The sequence below is a fragment of the Electrona antarctica genome (assembly GCF_951216825.1).
Source record: "Electrona antarctica genome assembly, chromosome: 10".
In the NCBI taxonomy this organism is placed as follows: domain Eukaryota; kingdom Metazoa; phylum Chordata; class Actinopteri; order Myctophiformes; family Myctophidae; genus Electrona; species Electrona antarctica.
Window position 1 is genome coordinate 36,029,055 of NC_136791.1, and position 13,737 is coordinate 36,042,791.

The following is a 13,737-nucleotide window of genomic DNA, read 5'->3' on the forward strand; positions in this document are numbered from 1 at the left end:
ATTGTGCAGCACTATGTACTGTTTGGTACTGTAGCTGGTCCAGTATCCACACAGTACTGTTTGGTACTGTAGCTGGTCCAGTATCCACACAGTATCATTTTAGCTTTATGTAAACACAGAAGTCTGATTAGAAGCAGGTTTTTACCCTTGTCCAGAGCAAACAAAGGAAATAACTAGAAAAGTCCACTCCCCTGAGCGCAGATCTCTACCAGGATGGATTCTAATGAAATAGACAAAGAATTAAATATGACAAATCTGAGTGAGTGAGTTTTGTAGTAGCAAAAACTTGTGTTTTGAAGAAAACACAAAATGGCAGAAAATGTAATCAGGCACAGATGGGAAGTTGGTCCAAGGAATCCAGGTACAATATTTTTGTTTCTGTAGACATATGGTTCAAGAGTTATAGGCCAAATTTTAAAGCGACCTACAGTGTATCATCATCACCATGAGGTTGCGCAGACTAAGGCCTGACTCACACCTTCGCAACAGATTGATGTATAGCTGATGCATGAGACTTATTGACTGATGCAAGCTCACAATGCATTTCCAATGGGAGTCACATGGTTTGACACAACATTTGTGTTGTATGAGGGGGTGGGGGGCAGTTGAAACACAGCCGAAAGCCATACAACACAAATGTTGTGTCAAACCATGTGACTTCCATTGGGAATGCATTGCCAGCGTGCATCAGTAGACAAGTCTCATGCATCTAGCATCCAACAATGTTGTATGCTAGATGCGAAGGTGTGAGTCAGGCCTAAGGCCTGACTCACACCTTTCGATCTAGCATACAACATTGATGCATGCTAGATGTAAACAAAGGGTAAGTGTCATGGCCGCCCCAATGCATTTCCAATAGAAGTCACATGGTTTGACACAACATTTGTTGTACGGCTTTCGGCTGTGTTTCGACTTCCCCCCTCCCCCTCATACAACAAAAATGTTGTGTCAAACCAAAGCAACTAAGATTACCGGTATTCTTGAAGCATCTAAGAATAGAGGAACAGGGACAGACTTGAAAATGACAAAACACAGATCACATTGTCCAATATAATACTCCCTCACAACATTTTCTGATCCAATATACAAAATCCAGTCATTCAGTACCCTTTAATAAGGCCCCTGAATAAAACAGAGGGTGGAGGCTCCTCCCAGTTCACCGGGAGTGTGCGCACAAAGCCCCACACCTATCCAACCAGCATTGCCCTTGACCAAACGCCCCTCCCCAACCGACCCATATGTCAGAAGGACAGGGTAAACGAACACCGTCTCCCAGCCATTCCGGCTTGATGAGACAAATCGCATACTTGACAGGATAAAACCAAATCTATAATCTACACAGCCATCTACAGCCTGACAGATACAACACTGCCTCCCAGCTGCACCAGCCTGGTGAAGACTACTCCTGCCATTATCAATTTTAAACAACAGCTCCCACACATGGAGCTCTCACAAGTGACAGTGACACATAGAATATGAACAGCAGACAGGGCTGTCCTGAACTGGAATATGAACAGCAGACAGGGCTGTCCTGAACTAGACAGTGACAGACACATGAAGGCCAGATTGTTTCCATAGCATGTCAACCTGTTATATTATAATCAGTGGTTCACTGGTTGAGTAGGCCTATCTGTGCTTTACTTGAGTATTTGTATTTTTGGATACTTGGATGACTTCCACTATTTCCATTACATTTCAAAGACAGATAATTATTTTACTTTTTACTACATTTCTAGGAAGGGAAAATACATACAATTCAAGTCTATTTGAAATAAGCTCACTATATGCATTGCATTGCGACACGCTGTGAACTTGTAACTTACTGTATCTGCTATTTTGACTATTAGAGGTTCGGGCCACTACGCAGATCTCACACACCTGCACTGCACGCCGATCCGACTGATATGTCTGCAGTCATAGCATCGGAGGCTTTGTCAGAGTACCCATTGTACCCATATGTCTGTGTCCCCTTTGTGCCCATATATAGAGATCTCTGTATCTGTCTGTCTACCTGTGTCCCTTTAACCCATTTTGGGCGGGAACCCCTGTTGGTGTTTTAAGCATGTTATACTTTAGCTATTGAAAAATAGCAAGTGGCACGCTATGAGCTTGTAGGTCTGCTATTTTTGAAAATTCGTGAAAATGTGCCTGAAATCTTTGAATATATATTATATATTATATATTATATTATATTTTCAGATGGGGGTCGACGGCCAAATACATCTAGTTTTGGGGAAAACGACTGACACAGAAACATGGGTTTTTCAGAAAACTGTCTGAATTAGAAGGCATTTGTAGAATCGTCCTCAGGTCAAAATGGGTTAATGTCCATATATGGAGATCCCTGATGTCATCAGTATATGCTCATATTTTGGCATGGCCGTATACGTACCGAACAACTCGATGGCGAGCACCGCAGTCCCTGGAGTGAAGTCGCTCAATCCCATACATGAATATGTCCATATATTCATTGGGCATAGCGGTCAAATCTGTGGCGCTGGACAACCGGGTCTCCAATGCCTATATGTACAGTATGAGTGTATCGGGGTTTTTTTTATGGTTATGCCTGAGTCAGAGTGGTGTCAGAGCGAGGTCCGCCGGTCCTCCTATTAGCCAGTTTTAATATATAGGATTATTAATATTTTTTGGAAATTTCTGGAAAATCCGTTTTTGGGAAACATTTTAATACAGCAATGCAATGCATTGATATTATAAAGACATTTTACTCAATTTCTTGTTAATTGTATTATTATTATTATTATTATTATTATTATTATTATATCAGCATTTTAAAAGCACTTTTGAATACTTCAAAAACATTTTCAACCTATCTTTATATAATGGGTCATGCTCATGATGAAGTCACTGCAGTAGGCGTAGGCGTGTTTCTGAACTGTCCACATCCCTCCCCTGAGACAGACCAGGTATAGACAAAAGTTTTACCATATTATAATGAGCATTATGAGGACCAATTATGGAAGGGATAATCAATGGGGAGAAATAAACCATGACAGGGTGATTAGCGGAGGAGTCTAATAATCACTTTGAAGGGGTTTATTTCTCAATAACGACCTGCTCCCCATTGATTTCCTATAGAGCATCAAAGGCTGGGGGAATTTACACATCATATCTTGGTTGCGATTTCTTTCCCCATTCTGAATTCCCATAGACGTTTTGTTTTTTTAATCGCGTCAAATAAGAACTGTGTTCCAAAACTAAATACTCATGTATATGAATAATCAACTGCCACGAAATGAGTTAACTTTTCGCCAGAAACAGACATCAAATATGTATCAGATATGAGTGACTATCGTAAACGATATAGTATCGCAGAGATAGTTTGTTTATTTTTGGACGACATTGCTTATATGAGATGATTTTAAGATGACCCAATGTTATTCTCCATAGAGAAAACGTCCAAATCCCAGGGGATGAGCGAGAGACGTCAGGACAACATTACATGGCTTCTTTGGCTAAATTAATAAATTGACCCAAAAGTAACAACAAAATGAAGGATTTCATTGCTTACGGTAATGAAAGTATTCCGGAATGTATGAGAGGTGCGTCAAAGTGCAACAGGGTCGCCTCGGAAAACAACGGGAAGTGTTGATAAAATAGAATACATGGCCAGTAGTCGAACAGCCACAGAGCTTGGTTGAAAACGCAGGTCAAGATAGTGACGTATCATGACAAATACAGCCGTGAACGGCACTTCCGCTTATTCCGCAAAGTATCATACAGCATACAGTACTTTCTATGACTTGTATGATTTGGCCACCTTAACAGGCGGTCTGGCGCACAAAGTTGTGCGCTCCATGGGCACAAATATGTGGCCGTGGAATTCTCCCAAATGAAATAATAGATTTGACCAGGGGTATCTATACTTTTCAAGTACTGGGGCTGAGTACTTTGTCCAACACTGATTATAATATTGTATGTTTTATAGCGTAGTAGGCTAAGCCTACTCTACTTTACTTTCTCCAAATTCTCTCTCTACTTCTCAGGTGTCTGGTAAAGCTCATGAGTACACTGTGTGTATGTGCGTGCGTGCGTGCGTGCGTGCGTGCGTGCATGAGGGAGAGAGAGTGAGTGAGTGAGAGAGGGAGATGGACAATAGGTTGATGGCAGTTAATGTGAGCAATGTGTTTGTGATCAGTTTGTTTTGTCGTATAGTGGACTGGCCTTTAAGAATTGATATCTGTGTATTGGATACTGCATTGGACCGTCCCCTTGGGCTATATGGGATGTTAATTATGATGTCTGGGAGATGGAATACAACAGCTCTGCAGACTTCAAAAGGATGATTTGGAGCCGTTGAAACGTTAGCATTCTAATCATGTAAACATGAAAAAGCAGAATGCTAAGAACTATTTGCTTCTTTACCCTATACTATAGTTACAGTACAAGGTTTGAGAGTGAAAGTGTCCCACTTAATTAGACTGGACGAGATACTGAAATACATCTCTGAATAATAGTGATCAAAGCTGCTTTATTCATTCAGCCGTTTTTATTGTTAGTAGTTGCAAGTCCTACAGATTATCACAGGTTTGTTGTAGAATATTGTACACTGTTCATGTCTTTATTTTTAGGAATAAAATGTATCCTATTCTCACTCTGTATTCCTCTGTTCCTTTTCACAAATTGCACCTCTCATTATAAACATTTGACCATCTGATAATGTGATTATACTTACAAATTCAATAATGGTTTGGTTTGATTGATTGATTTTTATTTACACAATCCTGCAGTTTGTCGTGCATCATGGGTAGATCTATGGGAGGACGTATGTCAAACAGCTCAATTCCTATGCATAATAGAGAAAAATCACACCGGTGTGAAGTGAGGGGCGCTCTTATCATAAATCATCTCATTCTGGCCAATTACAATTTGCGTCCTCACTTTTCCCTCTTCCCTTTTCTGCCCTCACTTTTATCAATATGTAGGCTACATTGCTCAGCCAATCATACAATTATTATCAGCCACAGGCGTAGCTTAAGAGGTCAAAATATTATATCTCTCGAGTATTGCACAGTGTCTGACATCTCTCTACCAGCCACATATACAACGGCTGTCCCCCGTGGCACAATCGTTATGTGATGCTCAACCAATGGTACATCTCCCACGTTCCACCCAATCACGCTGGCCAATCACAATAGAGGGTATGCGCATGCATAAAGTAAATGGCAGAATGTTGTTTAAAGTAATTTAATGCAATCAAATAGGACTTTTCTGTTTGGATGTATGGGCTGTCAAGGCCAGAAAGTAGATTTTTGTCACTCAGTAGGCATTCCCGCCTAACCTCCGGGATGATGATGTCACACGCATACCCTCTATTTGCGTTCTCACTTTTCCGTCTTCACTCGTCTTCAACACAAACACGGAAAGCTGGGCATAGGAGGGGCTAGCACCCCTCAAAAATACATCGTCCAGTACAACATGACATCTGAGCAATTACCAGTGTAACTGGTAACATGTTGAAAGCAATTGCCGTCATTTCAAAATAACACTTCAGGGAGCGAGGAGCTTCCCATTTTTATGTTGAACCTGATCGATTCCTCCAACCTCGTATCCAAACCTTGCCTCCTTCCTCAAGGGAGAGACTAAGGCGTGAGAACCCGACGGCAATGAAGGATGGAAAAAAATATAAATGGATATAGTCTTCATCTCCCGGCCTGACGGCCTGGCAAAAACAATTACAATATGTGTAGTGAACTATTTAGCTGGCTCAGGAGGTTTGAACAATATGAGGTGACAGAACGTTTGGTGCAATGAAATGACTGCAGGTTTAACTGCGGTACATATTAATCTGGTGAAGAGGTCTCCTGCCCGGCATATGGGAGATTTCCAGAGAATGTCTGGGCTGGCGTTGCTATGGCATTAAAATGGCTCATTAATAGTGCACTGAGAGGGCAAGTAGGTTTCACTGCATGCTTTCTCCCCATCGTTGATATGGAGCCCACAGTGACATGATGTGCCTCTCTCCATTTCTTCCCTTGTCCCTCCTTTAGGGGATTAGCAGTCTCTTCAGCTCACTGAAGGTGGTCCGCCTGCTCCGTTTGGGTCGGGTCGCCCGCAAGCTGGACCACTACATTGAGTATGGGGCGGCGGTCTTGGTGCTGCTGGTGTGTGTTTTTGGCTTGGCCGCCCACTGGCTAGCCTGCATTTGGTATGTCTAAACAGAAAACATGCATGTCCTTTAATATTATATTTCATTGCTGTAGAGCAGAAATGGACGCAGAGGAATGAAAACCAAAGAGCTAACTGCCTTCTTCAGGGTAAAATGATGGTAGTATATTATTATCGTCTGAGGTTATTATATTCATATTATCGTCTCTGTCGGGTGGAAACCATTATGTCCCAAACTGTTACTTTTCAGGATTCAAATTCAAAAACAGCTAAAGTAGCAGATCTTAAAGATTTGTTTTTGTCTTTTCTGCCTTTATTGATAGTATCAAGTGAAGATAGACAGGAAAGAGGGAGAGAGAGAAGGGGAGAGACATGCAGCAAAAGTCGACCATGAACAGGACTCGAACACGCAACATGCTGTCAGGCCAGAGCCTATTTGTGGCATGCGCCTGGACCACTAGGCCACCGGGCGCCCCTGAAGTAGCAGATCTACTAATCTGAAAGAGACCTATGCTTTTCTGGCCATAGAAGGACGGAACAATCTAGCGCTGGAAATCGACTCTGACTTCCTATTGGTTCACCAACCTGAGCCCGCCTCCCCTAGTTCCCTCCCCCCGCTCCCCTCCTCCTCCCCTCCCTTCCCGTCCCCAGTACAACAGCAGAGAACACTGGCGTCGCCTAATTTGGAGCAACGCCCCTCTGTGCGTTATTGGTTTAGCGAAATACAAGGTTCACTCCCACTCCTATGCCACTTTTCCTGCTTGGCTTACCCAGGCTTATTTTTTTCCTTTGAAAACAAAATGCCTGCGTTTTCCGAGGCTACAGATCTACAAGCTCAAAATGCGTAGCTTCGCAACATTTTCAGCCTGTAATATTTCTACCGATTTAACCCCAGTTACAATCTCTCTACTCTCATGGTTAGCACCTCCCGAGCCAAGTAATACTTTGGTAAAAAATAGAAGTATGTGATGTACCATGTAGCATGTATTTCGAGTTATGACACCAATTTTTCTCTTTCAACTGAATAATTGACAGCCTCACACACACCAATGGAGACGGATGCATTAATGACCACTTTGTATCACTTAAGAGCTGCAGCTGCATGCAACACAAGAGAGACATGAACTTGATTTAGAGAAACGCCACCTCTGGTTATGAAATGCAATATTAATACATTTCCCTCACACAGGTACAGCATTGGCGATTACGAGGTGATCGATGAAGACACCAACATTGTGCGCGTGGACAGCTGGCTCTACATGTTAGCCGAGACAGTGGGAACGCCATACCGCTTCAATGCCAGCGGTTCAGGGAAATGGGAGGGTGGCCCTAACAAAGACTCTGTTTACATCACCTCCTTATACTTCACCATGACCAGTCTGACCAGCATCGGCTTTGGAAATATAGCTCCGACTACAGATGGGGAGAAAATCTTTGCCGTGGCCATGATGATGATTGGATGTGAGTATCAATGAAGTCCTAATGTACTTCTTCTTTCATATATCATCAGATGGCTGTATAGGGGCAAATGATTATGTGCTCAGCTGTCTGTTCAGGCTGAACAGACAGCCGAGCACATAATGTACTTAATCATACCTTTTAAAGCCACAGTCCATTGAAGTAGTTGAGTAAATAAATGCAATATCATTAATTCAGTACGGAGGAGACCTTTGCATGTGACAAAGATAGCATGCCATCTAATTCGTTAGGTGTGCTGCAGTCCTGTAGGAAGTCCAAGTAACAGGTTTGCTACTGTAGGTGCTTGCATCTTATTTACATATGTAGGCTATTTGATGTGGAGAAGTGGACTGTGAATGTGTCATAGTCTATTCCTTACTTTGTTCTATCAATTTCTACAAGTTCTTTTATCTAGGGATGTCCCGAATTCCCGATACACTTTTTTCATTCCCGATCCGATCCCGATACCACAATTTAGTGGTATCGGGATCGACCGGAAGTTCACCGACCGGAAGTCAAGGGTTGACATTCGCCTAACTTGACACACACTTTGACTAACATCGCGATGCGTCACCAGGCTTTCCACCTCGGAGCTTTGGAACCGTAGGGAACATGCGTCAAAAGTCTGCAGGTGTTTTCTTTATATATATTCTTTCTAGAGTTAATGAGCTTTCTGAGCCACTGCACATTGAGTGTGCATGTTGCGCACGTGCGCGCGTGCGTGCGTAGGTGCGTGCGTGTGGTGTTATACTGTGTGTGTGGAGAGAGGGAGAGAGAAGGGGAGAGAGACGGAGCCGAGCGGAGGTGTTTAGAGACAGATATCTCGTGTTGTGTTTATAGCTATCTAGTTACATATCTCGTGTTGTGCTTATAGCAGACTTCTCACTCAAACTTGCACTTGCAGTTTGGGCAACTCGAAAGCAAACTCCACATGCCCAAACATTTTATTTACCTGGCATAGTGTCTGCCCTGTGTCGGATCGGTGGTTAGACTGGCATATTCGCCGATCCCGATATGACCCGATATGACCAAATAAGGGGATTTCGGGCAGCGTTCCGATACTGGTATCGGTATTGGGACATCTCTAATTTTATCCCAGAGACTCTGGACCCTCTTTCCAGCTCAAAACATACTTAACATTGTTTTATCACCTTGATACTGAAGAATTAATTTAATTTAAGCGCGCTTATAAATGTGATTTTTACTTTAAACATGGCATTATTTTCAAAAGTCTTCTAGAAGTTCTGTTTGAGGTCTCAGTGACAGTGTGACTCCAACTATCTGAAACTATAGAAATCCAATGGATTTTTACACTGCTTTGAATCTCCAATTGCTGTTCAAGGTACAGTTGAGCCAGTAAAACCTCTCCCAGGTCTGCACACAAACATACTTGCAAAAACAATTCTTGCTCTGCCTCTTAAAAAAGAGAAACAACAGAGGCTAAACATCCACTTCTACCACATTGTCAAGTAGTCAGCAGCCAGTGTCAGTCAGCTCAACTGTATGGGCTGTGCACAACACTGTTTTTTATTGTTTAGCAAAGTAAACATGCGTGTTTAATGTGGTGCTTTCCATTTTTCCAATGGAACAGCCAGGTGGTCTGTTTTTGAACAGCAATCATCCAAAGTTAAATTCTGTTCAACTTTGACGGAGCTATAGCTGCCGCTCATGATTGACAGAACAAGTGATCACTGTCAGTCTGAAGAGAGGCTGAGCACAGCTGCAACCCCAAAATAGCCAAAAACAAAGCTGTTGACATAAACATAATTTATTTGCAAATTAGCCATAGACTGATTGCTTCTGAACCACATGCATGCATGATTTGATCAGGAACTTTACCAGGGCAGAGACAGCCAGAGGAGGAGATCAGGCAGGTGGAGCCGCACATCTTAGGTGAGCAAATGATTATAGTGAAAGTACACAACTTTGAGATGTTTTATTTGTATGGAGGGACTAAACTCTCCATTATGTACAAACTATCCCCGGGGTTAAAGTGGGCTATACAGTACATTCTGGGCAGTGGCATATAGCCAGGATTTACATTTTGGGTGAGAAAGAACTATTGGAACATAATAGAACAAGAAATGTATGCAAGTATAGTCAAGATACTTTAGAGGTGCTAATGCTACACATTCTAAGAATAACCACAATGGGGTCATGATAGTGCTATACACTGCACATTTTGGTGACTTGCGTGAATCATGCAGATTCAGAGTTTTGGTTGGGCCTTGGGGGTATAAATCTTACATTTCAGTCACGCTCATAATTATATGGAGAGGGGAGTGTGTATACTGCGTTGAGCAAAACATTCTACTCAGCTGTTTAGGACCGAAATCATGCAGTGTTCAGTGTTTCCCAAACAGTGGTTCGGGACCCATTTTCAGGTCACAGAACCATTTGTTTGAGGTCACAAATAAATGTCAATCAATCAAATCAAAGAAATTGGTCCTGTCTGGAACAAAAAGAATCACACCTGTGTGAAGTGAGGGACGCTCTTATCAATCATATACAAGATATTAAATGTCACCAAAAGATGACAACTGAATATATATAATATATATATATATATATATATATATATAACTGTTTTAATTCAGCTCGGGGCTTATATATATATATATATATATATATATATATAAGCCCCGAGCTGAATTAAAACAGTTGCACTATGTTTAGAAAAGTCGATTTTTCTCGTCCACAAAAACCTGATTTGATTAGACACATATGACGTAAATTCTACTTTCATTGTCAACACGTGTTTCGGTGCATGGACGCATCGGTCGTTTAGTGTGTATCGGGTTTGTATGGTGATTTATTGAGTTATAGTGAAGTGGCCATGGTCCTGGGTGTATCGGAGGTTGGAGTGACGTGGACATGGTCAGGGTTTGTTTATGCTTATGTCAGAGTGACGCCAGAGGTCCACCCGCCTAGCCTGAATACTGGCCTGAATTTTCATTTAATTTCACTTCATTATTCAAGAACATATTTTTGAGTGGTGTAAACCACTCCTACAACTGGCTTTGTTAGTTTGTCTGTCTGTCTGTTCGTACCAAAAAATTAGCATGGTTGCTACGGTCACCCAGTTCACCCGGGTGTGATTTCATTACGTCAGACATTACCTCAGACCACAGCTGATCAGGCTATATAAGACCTTACACCACTCAGTTCACACGGGTGTGATTTTTATTTGAATGGGCATGGCTAGCCAATTGCGATTCAGGGGCTGGATTTAGAAGGCGTTTTTAGAATCAGCCTCAGGTCTAAATTGGTTGAGAATCGTTTTTGCAAGTCCCAGACAGTGTGCGGGATCTCTTTGCTCTCTTGCTCTTGTCATGCCAGCTAGGTCACTTAGGTCAGTATACATGGCCCAGCCTGCCAAATATCAGTATGGCGAATCTACATTGATACCCCAGGTTTGTTATGATTCCATGTAATGGTTGGTACTTAGAATGTTTATTTTGAAATGCCTAGTCCATGTACAAATCAAAGACACATCCCAGCTCCAGAATCAGGACATCCTTGTGAAGTTGTGACTTGTGCCAACAAAAACAACATCAGGTGTATTTGGGATTGTACTTGGTTGGTAATACTTCAGTCTTGCTTTGATGGTGAATTTTAAAACATTCTCCCCAATAACAGCATTTTTGTACATCGAATGTGAAACAGAGTGATCAGCTGAATCAACACAGGCCAACTTTCCCTGCAGTCGAAGTCCACAGCCATGTTGTTTGGCTTCAGTCTGTTTCGTACTAAGCTGCACCCTTCTACTGTAGCTGTTTCTTCCTGGAGTCTAGTCTCTCCTCCCTGGTCGGTGAGAGTAACCTCCACTACCACACTGGAGACTGTAATTAATCCATCAGAGATGGGCACGTTTTCGTTGTTTTTTTGCCCATTTTAAGTGGACTCCTGTCCGATGGCAGAGTTTGTTGAGGCTTGGGGGTCCAGTCTTTTGTCCTAAAGCCTAGAAAGATTATGTATAATATTATACTACAGCTACAGTGTGATTTTTACAGCTTAGTACAGCTCTTTTACCAGAAAGCCTCTGTTTCAATATGCGCTTTTGTAACTGTATTTCTATTGATCCTGCGATACTGTATGCAAGCAAGTAATTCAGTTTGGTCGGCAATGTTACATTTACCTCCTGGAATTCCAGAGGACTCTGTCAGGCACTCAAACAGGGGAGAGTGTTTACTTATCTAAAGGCTTTATCATTACATTTTGATATAATCCCTTTACAGGAAACTATTAAGCCTACAGTACTGATAAGAGGCGTCTGAGAGTACACCTATGTTTCAAACGTTTACATCGACATTTGGAGCCCCAGAGCTCTGAAGTGAACAATAGGAGGTAGGCTGTAGGCTGCCCAGTGTCCACACCATCAGAAGTTAGAAAGGGTAGGTCCGCTAGAAGTATCCTCTGCTATTTCTGAGGGGCGCTAGCCCCTCCTATGTACAGGTTTAATGTTTGTCTTTAGCTCAATGTTTGTTCTGTAAATGCATTGACAATGAAGGGAAAATGTACGTCATAATGTGTCATTTACGTCATATTGTCCCTTTATTGTTAATGGCGTTTAATGTTTGTGTTCGCACCGTTTGTTTTACATCACCATTACATCACCTAATCAACATGAGATAGACTTTAATATATTAGCTCCCCTCACTTCACACGGGTGTGATTTTTTCAATTCCACCTAACATTTATTGTTAACATTTGATTGGATGGGCAGAGCGCACATTTGGATGGGACTTTAGTTATGTTCTTAGCACAGAGGCCGGAGGTGATCAGCTATACGATTGTTTCCTCAATGGTAAGGCAGTCAGTTCAGATGGGTTTGGGATAGAATGTGTTTCTATAAAAACGCATTCAGAAAAGATTGCTATTGCTGATCCAAATGAGAAATTGCTCAGTCAAGGATGGTACTGTATTTTTCCCTGTACAATACAAAGCAAATAGCCATCTCCTTTTGAAAAAAGTAAAACAATAAATAACTAAAAATACATTGCATGGATGCACCTGGGACGTATCCTCAGTGACCTCAGTATCCTGAGGTCAATCGGGTATCGGGTCTACCAACATCATACCCCTCACTCAGGCGACCCAGCCGGGGTGATCAAGTCCCGACTTACGTCCCAGTAGCTACCCTCAATCAGTTCTACTAGGGCAAAACCACCAACTACTCCAGAACTATACTCTGCCAGGGCTGGGAGGTACACTTCTGGCGCATGGAAGGTCTAGGCTCTGTGGGTTGTCTCCTGTCCGGGCCCCTCCTACGTCTCACCAGGTCCACTCCTGCTCTCAGGCCCAGGACCGAGTCCCAGCACCAGACACTTCATTCAGGAGTGGTGGGCAATGGTTCCGCAGGGCAATGGTGTTGCGGCTCCGCTTGCTGCTTGCATGGCCCTCCTAAAGGCCTCACCGAGGGTTGTTGGGCTTCCTCCTCACGGAGGACACAGGCTGGGGCGCTAACCCATACTGCTCACCCGGGTGCCGTCTACATTCCGGCTGTCACCCATCTCTCCGGTGGTCACCAGACTATACCTGGTTGTCACATAGTCTATTCCTATGAGTCACTATAAATAGAAGAACTATAACTGAAAAATACATCGCATGGACGTATCCTCAGTGATGTATCCTGAGGTCAACGGGGTTTCGGGTCTAAATGTAATAGCTGACAATATTCCTTTTCAAATGTTCGTCGCTTATAACCTACTTACTCTGCTAGTAGAGGCTATTAACCCCTCCTTTAAAATGAGACAGCCAAAAAAAAAAATATGACAGTTATGACAGGTCTTTCAGGAAAAACCCCTCAAACACTGTTTCATATCATTGTGTTTCACACAAACACAAGGATATGAAACAGTGTTTGAGGGTTTTTCTGAAAGACCTGTCGTAACTGTCAGTGTGCTCTTTTTGTGAGTTTCTGCGTGCGAGTTGCAGTGTCATATTGTCAGTAGACAGCCATTCTTTCTTTCTGTCTTCTAGCTTCAAAATAATACAGATTTATGATGGCAACAGTGTAGAAAGGAGTATTAATTAAATATCTACTGTATTGAAATCACTGGTAAAATATCACAGAATCAGACCAAATTATTACATTGCAGTGACCCGTTTCTGTTTGGTCTGTTCTAAAAGTAACTTTCAAACTTGATGTAC

The 13,737-nt window shown here is 42.3% G+C and overlaps 1 protein-coding gene across 1 annotated transcript in view; it reads left to right on the top strand.

The window, feature by feature from the left end:
- kcnh1a (potassium voltage-gated channel, subfamily H (eag-related), member 1a) overlaps positions 1–13,737 on the top strand; it is a gene marked incomplete at its 5' end in the record, with an annotated part of 56,117 nt that overhangs the window by 23,815 nt on the left and 18,565 nt on the right. The window contains 2 exons of the mRNA XM_079511735.1: positions 6,009–6,166; positions 7,316–7,587. Coding sequence (XP_079367861.1) covers positions 6,009–6,166; positions 7,316–7,587 — 430 coding nt within the window. The remainder of the gene's footprint in view (positions 1–6,008; positions 6,167–7,315; positions 7,588–13,737) is intronic.